The sequence below is a fragment of the Dreissena polymorpha genome, chromosome 3, assembly GCF_020536995.1.
Source record: "Dreissena polymorpha isolate Duluth1 chromosome 3, UMN_Dpol_1.0, whole genome shotgun sequence".
Taxonomy (NCBI): domain Eukaryota; kingdom Metazoa; phylum Mollusca; class Bivalvia; order Myida; family Dreissenidae; genus Dreissena; species Dreissena polymorpha.
The window spans coordinates 136615488-136634624 of record NC_068357.1 but is presented as its reverse complement, the minus strand read 5'-3'; the positions used below and the strand labels follow the sequence as shown (position 1 = coordinate 136634624).

Here is a 19137-nt window from a genome sequence, read left to right as displayed (position 1 = left end):
ATATCAAGAAATTGGGAATTGTTTGATTGTACTGATGTATTGTCTTCATTATTTAATATTTATGTCAGTATGTAGTAATTTGTATTTTGTTCATGATTTATCTTTTGTTTACTCAATTTCATCTTTTATTTGTACACTCACACTGTTTTATTGGTTTCCTATCTATATATGAGTCACATTCTGAGAAAACTGGGCATAATGCATGTGCGTAAAGTGTCCTCCCAGATTAGACTGTGCTGTCCCCACAGGCTAATCAGGGACGACACTTTCCACCTAAATTGGATTTTTGCTAAGAAGAGACTTCATTTAAACGAAAAATGTCATAAAAGCGGAAAGTGTTGTCCCTGATTAGCCTGTGCGGATTGCATTATGCCCAGTTTTCTCAGAACGCGACTCAAATGTTTTCCCCATCTATGTTGTATCAGTAATATATGTGTATTTCCTCAGCAAACCAGAGTTTATAAGTCCCAGCAAGTTGATTATTGATATCAGCAAAGCAAAAGGAGAAGAGTAAGTGTTACTTGTTCACTATTGAATTTACTTGGGAATTTTTAACATAGCCATGCTTGAATTAACCAGGGAATGTTTGACATAGCTATGCTTCAATAAACCAGGAAATGTTTTACATATCCATGCTTGAATTAACCAGGGAATGTTTTACTTTACAATGCTTCAATAAACCAGGAAATGTTTTACATATCCATGCTTTAATTAATCAAAGAATGTTTTACATATCCATGATTGGATAACGGCACAAACATTTTACATATCTATGCTTCAATTTATCAAGTGAAAGTTATTTACAATAAAAATCCATAACTCAGTAACTTTATAATTGTTTGCTAATTCTTTTTGTAATACATCTTACTCATTGTTTAACCCGTCTTACTAGCGGTTACTTTAACGCTTTCCCACTCAGAAACAAAGTAAAAATTGCTATGTGCAGACAGCATTAAACCAGAACAGCCTGCGAGTAACTCGCAGTCTGTTCAGGCTTTATTCTGTTTGCTGCTCATCAGTAAATTAGCGTTGAAAATGAAGCCTTTAAAACTTGAATTTATTAAGAGAGGTATTTAATTAAATTTAACTTTAAAAGTGACTACAAATGCATCAAATACACATCTAAGTGGTAAAGGGTTAATAGGTGCTGATTTATTTGTCTTGTTAGTTCAGTAGGAGTTTATATCAATGTTCAAAGGCTCTGCAAATTACTCTCAATCAAGCATCAATTTAAGTAGAAATGAATCTGTTTCTACAAAACAAACTATTTAATACCAAATTATATTAAATTTTAGAAACAAATAGCAACATACACAGTAAATGACATTAAAACAATATTAAGTGCAGGTGCACATGACGTTATAAACAAGTAAAATGTCAGACAGCATACTGGGTATTCAGTCAGGCTAAAAAGGCAGAGTTGTCGAGATTATATTTTATTATTTCTTAAAAAATGGGGGAGTACAGGAATGATAAACATGTTGATTAAAAAATGGCTTGGCTTTATCACATAACAATAGGGCAATTACCTGTAGTTTTTTCTATCTATCATTACTGAAAAATTGTGCAAGAATGTTATGGACTTACTTGCTTAACTACGCATTGGCTCCAATTGCATTTTTTAATACATTAAAACTACCGTCATTAAATCATATTGATTTGGCAAATGTAAGACTTATACTCCATTTAATTGTGTTTTCTTCTATAAATTATCTAAACATCCATTAGTGTACATATCGTCGCTGTCGTTCTCAAACCTCGTAGCTCCAAAATTTTCAAAATATTTTTTTCGTCTTTTCCGAATATATTAAGTCTGGCGCGTGTTTTGTGCTATATCTCGTAGCTCTACGCCAATCAGAGCCCTTGAAAAAGCCACGTGACGAAATGTTGTTGAATTATTGTTGGCTTTTTTTCCCGGCGAAAAGTCGTAGCGACGCCATTTCACCTATAGGTACGTTGTTTTCCACCTATAGGTACGTCGTTTCGTTTGGACAAATTTGACAAAAACGTTTTTATATATTTTTTTATTTGCAACTACGAGGTTTCCTATCAGGACAAATTGTCGTACCTCGTAAAAATGACAAAACTGTGGTGACAAAATATCGTAGCTACCATGTCTGACTGTCAGTATGACTTACGCGTCTACGGCTTATACCGTATTTTGCAACTTCATTTGTTTGGTATTTTTACAGAATTTCAATTTCTAAAACATTGTTATAAAAAATGAGACGGTTTTTTCTCTCTCCTGAAAAGTTGGCATTTTGTAGCTACGAGGTTTGAGAACGACAGCGAAGATATGTATATAATGAACTGACCAAATGTTTTAGGTTCAAGTATATTGTTTCACTTTGTTCCTTTATAACTGGCTTTATCAGTGCCTTACTGGATGAAGATGTGTAATTACTTTTACTTATTTCCCTTTCTCCATTACCTATTGACCATTTTTTCCTTTAATAATAAGACATTTTCGTGTAGTTGGCGATTTTGTTGATTTTTGCATTTTTCAATAAACATGCTTAGTAATAAATCTCTCACAAAGTACTGAATTAGAATTGTTATTCAGATAATTACTTAGTGTAACAGATACAAACCCTAGATACAGTAACATGCAGCAATCTAAATGTATTTGTATTGTCCAATACTATCCTGCACTTGTGTATTCACCTTTGTAATTGATGTGCTTGCCATTAAATGTGTATCATTTTGTATTGTACATTATAGTGTTAGTTCATTGGATTGATTTAATATTTAATATTAATATGCATACACTATATCTGACTAATGTATTTTTAGTTTTAAAGAATTTAGGGTTAAGTCTATTAACATGACAAGAATGTTCGTTACGATTTGCATTATATTTTAATTAAATAAATTTAACAATTTACCAACTGGTGCAAACTTATTTGTGTACATGGGGTGACCTCCATTTCATAAAAAAGAATATTATCTAACAAATGCTGTCTTTCATTACAAGTGCATTAAAAGAAGTCAATGTTTTATGACTAATTGTATAATCATTAAATGCAAATTTTCTTATATTTGTTTTCTTACTTCATTTTCAGTTCCAGTACAGTACACTCGCGCTATGACCTTCTGGTCTGGTTTGAGATTTGTGAACTGGCTCCTAATGGAGAGTAAGTATAGCACTGTCATGGTTTCAACATTGACAACAAATTAAATGCATGTGCATTGAGTGTCATCCTAGATTAGAAAAACCTTAGGTATTGTCATGCCAGCTTGTCGTCGGGCGTCTCCCGTCTGCCATCCGCGTCGTGCTAAAACCTTAACATAGGCTCTAAAATCAAAGTGCTTCCACATACAACTTTGAAACTTCATATGTAGATGCACCTTGATGAGTTCTACACGCCACTCCCATTTTTGGGTCACTAGGTCTAAGGTCAAGGTCACTTCTTACAAGCTTTCATTTATTTAAAACTGCACCCACAGCCGAGCGTTGGCACCCGCTATGCGGTGCTCTGTTGTTTAAGAAGAGACTTCCTTTAACAGAAAAATTCTATTAAAGCAGAAAGTGTCATCCCTGATAAGCCTGTAAGGATTGCACAGGCTAAAGTGGAATGACATTTTTCTCACATGCATTAAGCTTAAAGTGCATGTTTTCCTTGAGCGCGACTCTATTGATTTTAGGCCATTTATACTTTCACTGGAGGCAGTGTTTTTAATTTCATTCAAAATTGGGTCTGGTAATCGGACCCATTCCAAATGGAAAAAAGTATATATTTTTCCCAAATGGGAGCTTCAAATTCCCAATGGAAGGTTTCCCCCAATTTTTTTTTTTCATTTTTAAATCTCGATATTATGTTCGTCTCCCATAAGTTCTTTCTTAGTAAATATAATACTGGACACGCTTGTATTCTCAATTTTGAAGCATTTTTTTAGCAAAACAACAACATCATTAATTTCCCAATTTTAGTCAAAACGTCGTTAATTTTCCCAATCCAAAGGGACCCGGCCCCATTCCCAAAACGGTGAAAAAAACACTCGGAGGGGATTTAAAGGTTTCCCAAAATCTGCCCCCCCCCTGTCCGCCCATGTGCTCAGAATGGATACTATGGTGTCTACAAATTTATTTAGGGTGCTTGGTTTCTTAAAAAAGCATTTTGGTATTATGCACACATTTTTTATGCTCTCCCAAAATTTATTTTGGGGGGAGCATATAGTTACCGCTTCGTCTGTCCATGTGTGCCTGCACAATTTTTGTCCGGGCTATTTCTCAGCAAATGAAACTTTATGGGTAGCTTCACTACCAAGAGGAAATGTACATATTATCAGCGGATTCTGGTCGGATGATTTTTCACAGAGTTATGGCCCTTTGAAATTTTCTATAAAAAATTTCTTGTCCCCCCAACTACTTTCCCCTTAAGACGTTTCCTTTTATCTGAATATATAGTGCAATATTGTGACAAGAAAAAACTTTGGGGAGCATCACCCGTCTCCGACGGTTTCTTGTTTACAAGAGGTCAAAGGTCTGGTCACTAAAAAATAATAATTCCTATTTCTTCAATTATTATGTACAAGAATTATGTCCCCTTATAACACAATTCTCACAAGAGTTGTGTCCCCTGGGGCACAATTATAACACGAGTTGTCTACCTTGCTACACAATCCTAACAAGAGTTGTGTCCCATAGGACACACTGCTAACAAAAGTTTGCTTCCCAAGTGTAGGTAGAGTAGTGTCACATTACTACTTTATCTTAATCAGCGTTGCCTCCATGCTAACAAGAGTGTTTTCCCCTTGTAAACGATCCTAACAAGATTTGCCTCCCTTAGGTATGTGCCAGCAGTGGTGGACCATAGTGAGGACATGCCATGCTCCGGGACGTTCATGTTGCACCAGGGCATACAGCGCAGGCTAGCCATCACCATCACACACGAGCAGGGGCCAGACTTTTTCTGGAAAGACGTCAAAGAACTCGTTGTTGGTGAGTTATACAGAAATTATGTTCGGACACTTTAAAACTCTGTGAATAAATGGATAATGATGAAATCTGATTGAAATTGTGTTTAGCCATTAAAACAGCTGAATCAAGCTGGGTCTTGTTTTTCTGGATATCTTTAGGTTGAAATGAATGCACACTATAAAACTTTGTGTATTATTGATCATTCTCTAACACGATTGATATTGTGCTTAAACATTCAGAAATCGTATAATTGTCATGTCGTTTATTGTTGATGAGACGCGTACAAATTTGAAGCGGCTTCTGGGAAAACTGGGCTTAATGCATGTGTCTGATGCGTTGTCCCAGATTAGCGGGTGAAGTCTGCTCAGGCTTATCAGGGAAGACACTTTCCCCTTGAAGGATTTTTTTCTTTGATAGGTTAATGGTTACATTTCAGTAGTGCTCTGGATAAACTGGGCTTAATGCATGTGCCTGAATTGTTGTCTCAGATTAGCCTTTGCAGTCAGGACAGGGTGCTTTCAGCATAGGTGGGTTTTTGTTTAAAAGCGACTTCCTTCAAATAAAAAATGTCAAAAAAGCGGAAAGTGTCATCCCTGAAACTAACTTTAAAACTATTGATATTGAAATAAGCCATTCAAAAAGCGTATAATTGATATCTTGTAAAAACAACAGTGCACTCTTATTAAAGTTTTTTGATGTACATTTATTTAAAAAGGTTTGTTATACATCCATAATGCATCATCAATGTTGGAGTTCTGGGCAAGCATTTCAGAAAGTTTCTTAGCATTACCAAACCACAGTATAAAATTTGTTGATGTTTAATTGTAATGCTTACATTAAAATGTCTTATATTAGTTAATCCTTAAGAAATTTTATTTTTTACCCATATGCAAAATGACTGCCACCAATTATATCTTTTGAAATTAATTTTCATCGAATTCATATAATTAAATTAACAAAAGTGATGTACTGTATATGTATAATTTTAAAACATAAACTCAATACAAAATTTGGTAATGTTTGTGTTGCATGACAAGGTATTGACTAGGCCCATATTCACAAGTCTCCTAAACAAAATCTTCAATTTATTGTCTCCTATCAATTAAGGTCGCATAGGGCAACTCCTGATTTCTGTCACCAATTCTTTTTCTCCTATCAATTAAGGTAGCATAGGGCAACTCCTGATTTCTGTCACCAATTCTTTTTCTCCTATCAATTAAGGTAGCATAGGGCAACTCCTGATTTCTGTCACCAATTCTTTTTCTCCTATCAATTAAGGTAGCATAGGGCAACTCCTGATTTCTGTCACCAATTCTTTTTCTCCTATCAATTAAGGTAGCATAGGGCAACTCCTTATTTCTAGGACTATGAAAGTACCTATGTGACCATTTCTTTGTCTCCTGTCATTTAAGGTCGTATAAGGACAAATCCTGATTTCTATTACTATGACTTTGTTTGCTATCATTCGAGGTCACATAAGGACAGCTCCTGATTTCTATTACTATGACTTTGTTTGCTGTCATCCAAGGTCACATTAGGACAAATCCTGATTTCTATTACTATGACTTTGTTTTCCATCATTCAATGTCGCATAAGGACAACTCCTTTTCCGTGACTTTGACTTGTGTGACCATTATTTTGTCCCCTATCATCAACGGTCACATTTAGACAACTTCTGACTTCTGTGACTATGTCTTTGTCCTGTATCATTTAAGGTCCTAAGGCCAGCTTTTGATTTCCATGACTATATGACCATTTCTATGTCTCCTATTATTAAAGGCTGCATAAAGACAACTCCTAATTTTTTGCTGATATCATTAAAGGTGGCATAGAGACAACTCTTGCTCTCTGTAACTTATAATGTGGTCTCCTATCATAAAAGGTCGAATAAGGACAACCCCTGATTTCCGTGACTACGACACAGAGCACACAGTTCTCTCCCTTGGCCTGTTCCCAGCATGCTACATTCAGCAGCCCAGCGATGACAGAGTCTTCTTCAGGTAAAGAAATATGAGCCTTGCTCTGTGAAAGTGGAGCTTAATGCATGTGCATAAATTATCGTCCTAGATTAGCCTGTGCAGACTGCAAAGGCTTATCAGGCACGGCACTTTTCATCTGCACTGGATTTTTGTTTAGAAGAGACATCCTTTAACCCTTTGCATGCTGGGAAATTTGTCTTCTGCTAAAATGTTGTCTGCTAAATTTCTAAAATTAGCATTTTCTTCAATTTTTTTCAAATAATACTATCAGAATAGCAAACAGTTTGGATCCTGATGAGACGCCACGTTCTGTGGCGTCTCATCTGGATCCAAACTGTTTGCAAAGGCCTTTATAATTCAGTTCCAGCACTGAAAGAGTTAAGCGAAAAATTCCAGAAAAGCAGAAAATGTTGTCTCTGATAAGCCTGTGTGGACTGCACAGTCTAATCTTGGACAACGCTTTCATGCAAATGCTTTTAAACCTGGCTCTAATCATTATTTTTGTGTGTGTTAAAGTTTGATATAAAGATTGCCAAAATTGATCTGAGGCTTTGTCTTTTATGCATGAATATTTTAAAATACTGTTATGACTAGGTACATCAATTTTCATGCTTATATCAGATAAAATATCAAGTATATCCTAATGAATAACTTATCTTTTCATTAAATTTGGGAAATGTGTCCAGGAATGAAGTGAGTAAAATATTGGATACAACTTAAACTTGTAACTGATGCCAATTGCAATCCTAAGTAACCAGTTAATGTGTTTAGTTATTATATGAATTGCACCCTTGGAAATCTAGGCTGTATGCATGTGCGCTAACTGTCTTCACAGATAAGCATATGCTGTCTGATCAGGCTAATCAGGGATGACGCTCTCTGCCTAGACTTTATATTCGTTTTGAAGAGACTTCGTTTGAACAAAAAAGTTCATAACAGTGAAAACTGTGGTCCCTAATTAGCCTGTTCACACATGCATTAAGAGTTCATAACCGTGGAAACTGTGGTCCCTAATTAGCCTGTTCACTCATGCATTAAGAGTTCATAACCGTGGAAACTGTGGTCCCTAATTAGCCTGTTCACACATGCATTAAGAGTTCATAACTGTGGAAACTGTGGTCCCTAATTAGCCTGTTCACACATGCATTAAGAGTTCATAACCGTGGAAACTGTGGTCCCTAATTAGCCTGTTCACACATGCATTAAGCCAGTTTCCCCAGAGTGCTGCTCATGTAATGTATTAAAGTGCTCTGTGAAAAGGGGGTTTAATGCATGTGCATTAAGTGTCGTCCCAGATTAGCCTGTGCAGACTGCACAGCCTAATCAGGGACGACACTTTCCACTTAAACTTGATTTTTGCTAAGAAGAGTCTTTCTTGAAAAATATCATAAAAGTGGGAAGTGTTGTCCCTGATTAGCCTGTGGAGACGGCACAGGCTAATCTGAGACAACACTTAACTCAAATGCATTTAACTCATTTGATTTTGTGCCCATGCCATTGTACATGCATGAACAGCATATTCTAAACAATTACACCATTAGAATAACAGCTTATGTGTAAAATAGTTGTGTTTGTGTGAAGTTACCTTGTTGCAATTTCTAACCTTCATTCAGTCTGTGTTCTATTTATAGATTTGAGGCAGCCTGGGATAGTTCATTACACAATTCCCCGCTACTGAACCGAGTCACTGCATCAGGGGAGAGAATCTACCTCACCCTGTCGGCCTATCTTGAGGTGGGTAGAGTTAACTCCCTGTTATCTAAATTGGGCACACATGTAGGTCAGTGTTAGATTTATGATATTATATTAAACTATAAGAAACTCAGACCATGATACATTTTGGATATTCACTGATCCAAGCTATGCTGATCAAATTTGTCCAATATTTTATCTGACTGCCATATTCAATACTGGTTAACAGTATTCCAGTCATACTTTTAATGCTTCTAGAGCTGATAATTTCTCTGAGTACATCTATTAACCCTTTCAGTGCGGGAACCAAATTTTAAAGGCCTTTGCAAACAGTTTAGATCCAGATGAGACGCCACAGAATGTGGTGTCTCATCTGGATCCAAACTGTTTGCTATTCTAATAGTATTCTTTGAAAAAAAAATAGAAGAAAATGCTTATTTTAAAAATTCTGCAGACGACATTTTAGCAGACGACAAATTTCCCAGCATGCAAAGGGTTAAATACATTGTTTGGAAGAGATATCCTATACAATTACATTTATGTTATCAACATATATAACAGTAACAAGTTGAAGTGTCAATGAAATAGTGCTCATGCATTTTGTATTGATCCTTTGTCCTGATACAAAGTGCGTGAAAACTATGCTGCACATGTACAAGGACACATCATCCACATGGGAAGCGTAGGTGTAATGATTTTGTATGAACTTTGTAGCACAGAGGACATTGAAATCTTTTAAATAGGGCTAAAAGTTTCATTAATAAAACAGTGATCACACTGTATGATGATTAAACAGAAAATCTGGACAAAACCGATTAGACATGCAGGAGTAAATCTAGCACAGTCGGAGTGTGACAACATCTAGGTGGACATGTTTTGTCAAGGGGCACAAAAGATGTTATCAATAAGGGCGCCTGGTGGCTTTTGCCTTCGAAAAGGGCAAAGTGGCGCTTCACAACACTTTAGGTTGGTAATGTAATACTGTGATGCTGTGTTTGTTGCCAGGTGGACAACAGTCCTCAGCCAGCGTGTATTACCAAGGATCTGAGTATGGTGGTGCACTCGAGGGATACACGGATATCCGCCTCAAAGTAGGTCACATGTTGGCATCCCTATAAATGTGCTTCTTTTATGCAAAATTTTGAAATGTTACAATGTACAGTGGACATGTGGCAGTTTAGATAGTTCTAAAAATAACTCTTAACTGTCTATAACTCTATTAACCCTTTCAGTGCTGGAACCGAATTTTAAAGGCCTTTGCAAACAGTTTGGATCCAGATGAGACGCCACAGAACGTGGCGTCTCATCAGGATCCAAACTATTTGCTATTTTAATAGTATTTTGTTGAAAAAAAATGAAGAAAATGCTTATTTGAGAAGTTCAGCAGACAACATTTTAGCAGACCACAAATTTCCCAGAATGCAAAGGGTTAACTTTAGTGGTGATCTGTGAAAACTTGCCTCAATGAATGTGCGTTAACTGTCATTCAAGATTAGCCTGTGCAGTCAGCACATGCTATTCAGGGATAACACTTTCCACCTAGACTAGATTTTTGCTTGAAAAAGACCTGCTTAAAGGGCAAAATTTATTGAAGTGGAAAGTATCGCCCCTGATAAGCCTGTGCGGTCTGCACAAGCTAATCTGGAATGACATTTTAAACTCATGCACTAAGCCCAGGTTTTGCAGAATGGGACTTAATAAACCAAATTGTGAAATGTTATATTTCACTGTAGGATGAATCTGTGACAGTTTTACCAGAACTCTAATTGACAATTTGTTGCACTATGGTGTTTATTTCAAAGTTCTGATTTTAATGGGCAAAAGTACAATTCAGTCATGTTAAAGGTGTTTCAAAATTATGAATATTTGTGCAGTATTGTAGAAACTAAATGCATGTTAAGACGTTACTGGTTAAAGAAACTACAAAACTTTACATTGGCAAATTTCATACATCATCAAAATTCCTAAGCATTCCAAACAATATCAACGAGTTGCTTCAATGATTTACCTTTTAGCAAAGTTCTTCCATTTCTATTTAAAGCTATGTGTTTCCTCGAAACTTAACTCATCCATAGATGTTTATAGACAATTATGACATGTTCAATTGCTGTAAGATTCTCTAACAATTATTTTAAGACAAATGTCAACACTTCATTGCAACATGTATTTGTGATAACAGCTGTTAATTCATTACGATAAAAAAAGCTACTGTTACATTAAAAAAATGAGTGCTTAATTGGACTGTTTTGCATTGCTCTATTCTAGTTTCTATCCATTATACTTGTATTATATTTAAGTATAAGATAAGCTTTGATGATTCTCATGTTATTATATATTATTTTTAATACATTAAATAAATTATATGTGTCTGGTAGCAAATGTTCCTGTATAGATAAATAATATTAAATGAGCCGCGTCATGTGAAAATGGGTCTTAAGCCATGGGATTTATGCCATATGCTGTGCCATAGCTCCAGACCAGCCTGTGCATTTGCGCAGTCTGTTCAGGAGCTAGCATGTGTGCTATAGTCACGTAAAGTTGTGTGGTCTGGTCTAGCCTGTGTGCTATAGACACGTAAAGTTGTGTGGTCTGGTAGGCTAGCCTGTGTGCTATAGACACGTAAAGTTGTGTGGTCTGGTAGCAAACGTCATGAAGTCTAATCAAAGTATTCAGATGCAAAGGAATTGCTGGAGTTACACTGTTCCGATATGTCTTAAGGCCCATTTTTGTACGAAGCAGCTCAATGGATATTAAATGAATGTAGTATTTATGTACATTGTCATGTATGCTTTCTTAAAGTCTTAAGTTTTGCCTTTTGGTGTAGCAGTGTTGATTATACCCAACCCCCTCACGTGTACGACACCATTGCTTCATTATGCCATAAACAGATGTTGTGTGTATGGGAATTGTTTGGGTATGGGCATTTATGATATCATTTACCAACAGTTATTCCCAATGCAAGATGGTGATTCCATTTCATTTATTGATGTCAATATTAATAAATTATTCACACAAAAATCTTTAAATTTGATTTTTGGTTTTGTGTTCATTTAATTTACGAGTAGTTTATGTACACTGCCTGGCCACTACATGTATATTTCAGTTGTTTGATATTTCTTTATTTTAATTCAACCATGGGACTTATATTACCAATTAATTATTGCAGTTACAGTCAAAACTGTTCAATTAAAGTATAATTCCACAGCTAAGGGGGTCATTTAGTTCATCAATTGATAATTTGCTTTTAATTCTTCAATTGTGGATTTCATTTTCTTCAGATTTTGGGTGTTCAAATACTTGTCTGATTGTGTATGTATATTTACCTCGCCATTCAAGGATCATGGATGTATTTATACTTTACGAATTCCTCGTTATCATTTACTTCCACCAATTATGGGTGTTAATTTACAGGTACCGTATTTTACCATGCATAGCGCGCAGTTTTTTACCTTCAAATTTTAAAATAAAAATTCAGTGCGCGTAATACATTGACACAACGCTTTCCTGGTTGCTAAATTGCAAAAAATCCATTTCGTAATCGTAAATCTTCACAATTGCCGCCATTTTTTTATTGCAGAAAACTACACCCTATAATGTTATAGACTGAAAGGGCCGTTGTCGAAACAACAAAAAGCAGGAAAGGGTAGGAATGAACGGGGTAGTAACAGTTTTGACAAAAATTAAAAGATGAAAAAATGTCTTTGTTGGTGTTTTAACACTTCTTTATTGATTGTTCATTAAAAGAAATCGAGGTATATCAATCCCCGCGTCGTCGCTGTATTGTTTGTTTAAGTTTTTGTTGTCATGAAAACTTGTTGATTTACAACGCAAAACGTCTTATTTGAACTGACGCTAATTATTTCAATCATATTTCTCAACTTGGCTTTTGCTTTATTTTGATAATTTAATCCAAATTTTAATGTTAGCAATTCCGAAAATTTGCACTCTATGTGAATTGACAGTTTGACGTCATCAAAGGAAAGCCGCTTCCTGTCTGAAGCAATAAAGCGACAAGTTTCTCGCCGACAAAATTGGCTTCCTTTGTCTAGCAATCAACATGCCGAACCAATCGTGTGTTTGTTCCTCAATGGCAATCGTCCAATTAAATAATAGCACGTGCAAAGCTCCGCCTTCGAACCTTTTTGCAGAGAACGGAGGTGGAGTTAAACGGTTAATTGAGCAAGTGTTATACGTTAGTTGAGTTCCGATTTGCCGAAATTTCTCGGCCCTAAGCATTGAAACGACGAAAACATTTATCAATGATTTTCCGATATCTGCATTAATATGCTACCGTGCGAGTATACTACGTAGGTTACAAACCAACAATAGAGATATAGACTCATTTTAGTTTCTTTCAATAGAGACAAACAAATGATATTTGTCTAATGGCTTTACGCCGATAACACCAACTGTATGGAATTGAGCGTTCGGGTGTATTGTTTGACTAACTATAAATACCGATCAACTAGACGCAGTGACGGCGCGAAATACCGGGTCAAACTGGATTAAATCGGGAGCATCTCTTAATGGGGAAATATTTAAGTCGATGAAAAATAAAATGGGATCCACGGACGATTTGCGTAAAATTGGACATTGTGATGTTGCGGGTCTGCAGAAGACTATGTCATACGATGTTGTGAGCGGCAGGTAATGAAAATGTTACACTGTTCATATGTGAGGAATAGGTAAAAGTGGTTCGAACTTAACGCGCAGGGGTCTTGAAAAAACACGTGCAGTGCGCGACAATAAGGACATATACGGTGTTCTCGAGAGAATAATCTTAAAAATTGTCGAAAATATAGTGCTTTGCAACCCATGCTCCTGATCGTATAAACGCTCCCTACTTTAAAACAAAACATTAAGCACCCGAAAAACTCAGATTAAATGATTGCGCAATATAAGAATGGCGGCCATTTTCGGCCCAATTTTCAGGTTTTTGATCTTGAATTCTTTTTTTTCTCCATTTTTGCTTTAAAAAATCGCATGCGCGTTATACATGGGAGCGCGCTATACATGGTAAAATACGGTACTTTACCAATAATGGCTGTTTGTTATTTCACCAGTTGTGGTGTATATTTGCTAAACCAATTATGAATGGTCATTTACTATTTCTTCCCAAATCATAGGTGTTGGTCTATTAATCTACTGTGTTCAAATCCTCATGTCTTATTCTTAAATGCATATGTTTTTACAATTGGAGTATTTACAAAAAGTTCATGTTAGGCAAATAATTTTCATCTATAACTTACAAGAAACCATTTCACTCATTGTGATTGAATAGTTTTTCCATGTATCCAATGCTTGTCCACATTTTATTTTTATTTTTAAGCGTTCCTATGTTGGTGTATTAATGTTAGTCTTTATTTTTCCCATGCATGCTTTAATGTTAAAAGTCTGTATTGGCAGTTCTGTTGAAATCTTTGTAATATTATTAGCAATCACTTTATTGGTAGAACCTGGTCATTCCTTCAATGAAGCACATATAAGGATAGCAAAAAAATGTCTGGGTTGCAGATAATTGAAAAAAAAAATGATGTTGGTAAAATATTGGTTATTATAACATGTTTAAAATGTGTTGTAATGAAAGGAAATCCAAACATTTAAATGCTAACACCAGTCACTGATACAATTTCAATGTCATTAAACCTACTTAATTTATTTAAGCTCAATTGTGCCTCAAGCCTTGGAGAAAATTTTGAAACTTTTTCTACACAGTTCAATCTTAAGTGTTTGACATGGTGAGAATTGTTAAGCAATTTCAACAAAAATCAGCGATCATCAAAGGGCAACAACTTCAGACTGAAGAGAGCATACAATCAGAGTTAGCTCCCTTCAGTCATGAAACTGTACACTAATCGCTTCCTTTTTCTTGTCTTCCACGACAGTAGTCCTTTCAGGTCGCTGCGCTCCTTGTTCGGGGGCAGTTCCAAGTCCTCAGACTGTAACCGGGTCAGTGGCATTTACGAGATGTACCTGCGACAGATGTACGAGTCAGGTAGTCCAGGTTTGTGAATGAAACATTTTTGCTTCTTTATTGTTTTCTTTAAGTACACCAAACCCAGGGCTTGAGAAATCCTTTGACTGTTTTTAGAGTGTTTTCCAGAATTTCTTCAGAGTTAAAAAAATGGTCTTAAAACAAAATCAGTATGCTTAAATGCATTTTAAGAGTAATAATACACTTTTTTTTTGTAAACAAATGCCGAAAAAGTACAGAAAAAGTGTACAATGTATAAAATGCACTTTTCATGCCCATTAAAAACACTTTTTCAAGAATGGTTAGATAAGGTCACATCCCTTCCAAGAAAAATTGTTAATGCAAGACCCAGTAGAGCGATTTTCCTTCTTGAAATGTATTAGACCCAGCTGATGCATTATGAAACATTCATATTTCCTGACTGTAACATTACTCTATTGGTCATGTAAGGTGACCATTAATTAGTAGTATTTCTTAGAATTTGACATTGCTCTAGTTTCTTTAACCCTTTCCCCCATGAGAAGCAAAGTGAAAATGACTTTTGCAACCAGCACAAAACCAAACCAGCTTGTGAGTAATCGCAGTCTGTTCAGGCTTTATGCTGTGTGCTGCTCATAAGAATCTAAGGGTTGGAAATGATGCCTTTAAAACTTGAATTTAGTAAAAAAGGAATTTAACTTTCGATGGGACTACAAATGTGTCAAAGTGCGTTTCTAAGTGGTAAAAAGTTAAGCATTCCAGTGTTTTCCTGAGCCCTGCACAGTTTCTTGTCGCCAGCTTAGCATGGCATTTCTATTGCCTGGCCTGATCACAAAACTGCTCATATAATGTAGACAATTAATACCTCTTTAAATACAATGTATGGCAATGGCAGTTTTGTGGTCAGTCCTTTCTTATTTGGTATAAATTTTAATTTGATCGATGTAATAACGAGAGAAAAAAACTGAATGGTCTTATTATGTACATATGTACCATATTTGTTTATTTAATTAGTCTGCTTGTTAATTATTGCTCATTTCTCACTTGCCGAAAAGTTAGTCGCACATTCAAATAAGTAAAGCTTATAGCAAGCCACATGCATTATTAGTTTTTGACTGTAGCATGCTTAAAGAAACATAATTTGTCAAAAACTGCTTAACTTTAAACGATGAAATGCTCTATTACTTTGTGTTATTTAGCAGTAATGAATGTATGTTTAATTTATCTTATTTATTTTTTATGCTCCCCCTTAATTTTTGGGGGGAGCATATTGTCGCCGCTTGGTCTGTCCGTGCGTGTGTCCGTGCGTGCACAATTTTTGTCCGGGCTATTTCTCAACAATTAATGACCGGAATTCAATAAAACTTTATGGGAATCTTAACTACCAAGAGGAGATGTGCATATTATCAGCCGGTTCTGGTCCGATGATTTTTAGTCCCCTACCGGTTTCAGCGGAGGGGACTTATGGTCTGCGCTCCGTCTGTCAGTCCGTCCGTCCGTCACACTTTTCTGGATCCTGCGATAACTTTAAAAGTTCTGAATATTTTTTCATGAAACTTGGAACATGGATAGATGTCAATATGGACATTATGCATGTCATTTCATTTCGTTCCTACGTCAAAAATTATGGTTGCTATGGCAACAAATAGACTTAAAATACTGTTGAAATGGTGGTTTTCTGGATCCTGCGATAACTTATAAAGTTCTTAATATTTTTCGTGAAACTTGAAACATGGAAAGATGGTAATATGGACATTATGCACGTCATTTCATTTTGTTCCTACGTCAAAAATTCTGGTTGCTATGGCAACAAATATATAAAAAAAATTATCTGAAAATGGTGGAATTTCTGACAACGGTGGAGCCGGTAGGGGACTATATTGCTTGACTATAGTCTTGTTCACAGAGTTATGGCATACATGCCATACGTCCCGGATTGTCCGGGACAGTCCCGGAAATGAAGAACTTGTCCCGCTGTCCCGGAAATCTGTCAAATGTCCCGGAATTTACAAAATCCATATATACATGTACCTTATCTTAGGCTTCATTGCACCTCGAATCTGTGTATATCTGCAGCGTCTCCATGACAATGCCTACCCGAATAGGCAGACTACGCTACGTGTCAAAATCGATCAATTAACAGGGGTCCTGTTATCATATTGATTGTCTCACGTTCGCGGTCAAACCGAAAAGGCGGCATTGTTTAATGTGGTTGTTAATTGACTTTAATCTACTACGTCATTATTTCCTGCTGCGTAAGGGCAAAGGATAATTGTTCACACATCTGAAGTCCAACATCGCTGAGTAAAAAATTAAAAGCAGTTCACACGTTTAACCGACAAAGAAGTTGAGTAAAAAAGTAAGCATATAAAAACTGAATTGATTTGAGTTGACGATCTAACGGTACTGTATTGTTGTATTTTTTATTATATAAATGTTATAAATGAATAAAGGCGTATCAACAACTATGCGTTACACACCTGTCTTAATAACAATAACGCAGTGACGTCACCATCTATGTTTAGAACGCTTACACTGAAAACACGTGGCTAGTATCTAGTAACGGAAGTAGTAATGTTTAATTTGACGTTAATAGATCAAGTGTATTTCGGATAGGCTTTCGAACTTTTGCAATTAACGATGCGAAACAAAAAAAAACGTACCAAAAATGCATATGTCTATATATATCGCTATATTTTATACATGTCCCGGAAAATCGGCAAAAGTCCCGGACAATTTAACTCAATGTCCCGGAATTGGTCTGAAAAATTATGGCATGTATGGTTATGGCCCTTTGAAATTTTCCATTAACTGTACATATAGTGCAATTCTTGTCCGGGCTATTTCTCAGCAACTAATCACCGGAATTCAATGAAACTTAATGGGAAGCTTCACTACCAAGAGGACATGTGCATATTATCAGCGGGTTCTAGTCAGATGATTTTTCACAGAGCTATGACCCTTTGAAATTTTCCATTAACTGTACATATAGTGCATTTCTTGTCCGGGCTATTTCTCAGCAACTAATGACCAGAATTCAATGAAACTTTATTGGAAGCTTCACTACCAAAAGGAGATGTGCATATTATCAGCCAGTTATGGTCCGATGATTTTTCACAGACTTATGGCCCTTTGAAATTTTGAAGTTGCTAAACCATCCATCATATTATTTTGTCCAAAGTTATGCCCCTCAAGACGCTTCCTTTCATCTGAATATATAGTGTAATATTGTGACAAAAAAAACGTTAGAGAGCATCACCCGTCTCCGACGGTTTCTTGTTTCCATTTATTTTAATGTTTATGTCCCCCAGTCTTTACTGGGGAACATATTGTTTTGGCCCTGTCTGTGGGTTGGTTTGTTTGTTGGTTTGTTTGCGTCAAACTTTAACATTGGTCATAACTTTTGCAATATTGAAGATAGCAACTTGATGTTTGGCAAGCATGTGTATCTCATGGAGCTGCACATTTTGAGTGGTGAAAGGTCAAGGTCATTCTTCAAGGTCAAAGGTCAAATATATGGGGGGGGGACATAGTGATTCACAAACACATCTTGTTTTTAAGTTTAAATTTATTCATTGAGACTTAAAGGACTTTTTCTGCCTTAAACATGTTATATCGCCTTTGAATATTACGTACATACATTTGAGCATTTAATATAGTAATATGAATTAAATGTTTAAGCATTTCATTAACAGAGTACTGTAATGACTCCTGACACTTAAAAATAATAAAAACATTTGTTGACCTAAAAATTAAATACTTAAAAATATTGCCCAAAATTCAGAGTCCGAAAAAGGCAGTTTTATTTTTGTTGCAGGAGTTCAGAGACGCCAGAGACGGGTGCTGGACACATCGTCAACATACGTGCGCGGGGAGGAGAACCTCAATGGGTGGCGGCCACGCGGAGACTCTCTGCTCATAGACCACCAATGGGAGCTGGAGAAACTTACCAGGCTTGAACTGGTAGGCTATATTTAAAAGAGTTTATTTTGCAGTCTTATAAATGTGTATAAATATGTGTGAACATTTAAAATATGCATTATGTAATCTATTCTTTTAAAGGGTGTCTGTTTTTTGTTGTTGAATACCGTCAAAAGAAACACAATAAGCTAACAAAACTGTGATACAATCTCGAAATCTTTTCTCTTTGAAATGACTGAGGTAAGAATAGATGTTATGAAAATGTGGATCTAATGAGTTTTTGTTTTGGAAATATTTGTGCTTAAATTCGTGTGGGTAAAGTGTTGTCCCTGATTAGCCTGCGCTGTCTGCACACGCTAATCAGAGATGACACTTTCCGCCTTTATGGACTTTTTGTTTCAAGGGAGTATCATCTAAACGAAAATCCAGTCCAGTCCCTGATTAGCGAGTGAGAACTGCCTATCAGAGGCTAATCTAGTCCAGTCCCTGATTAGCCAGTGAGGACTGCCTATCAGAGGCTAATCCAGTCCAGTCCCTGATAAACCAGTGAGGACTGCCTATCAGAGGCTAATCCAGTCCAGTCCCTGATTAGCCAGTGAGGACTGCCTATCAGAGGCTAATCTAGTCCAGTCCCTGATTAGCCAGTGAGAACTGCCTATCAGAGGCTAATC

General features: G+C 36.2%; 1 protein-coding gene across 6 annotated transcripts in view; it reads left to right on the top strand.

The window, feature by feature from the left end:
* LOC127871600 (kinesin-like protein unc-104) overlaps positions 1-19137 on the top strand; it is a 170470-nt gene that overhangs the window by 114397 nt on the left and 36936 nt on the right. For 3 of the 6 annotated variants that reach the window (XM_052414693.1, XM_052414689.1, XM_052414690.1), the window contains 9 exons: positions 448-510; positions 2376-2396; positions 3063-3134; positions 4791-4942; positions 6804-6921; positions 8532-8634; positions 9598-9683; positions 14478-14596; positions 18363-18508. In XM_052414693.1, coding sequence (XP_052270653.1) covers positions 448-510; positions 2376-2396; positions 3063-3134; positions 4791-4942; positions 6804-6921; positions 8532-8634; positions 9598-9683; positions 14478-14596; positions 18363-18508 — 880 coding nt within the window. The remainder of the gene's footprint in view (positions 1-447; positions 511-2375; positions 2397-3062; positions 3135-4790; positions 4943-6803; positions 6922-8531; positions 8635-9597; positions 9684-14477; positions 14597-18362; positions 18509-19137) is intronic. The other 3 variants (XM_052414691.1, XM_052414692.1, XM_052414694.1) reach the window with 3 other exon arrangements.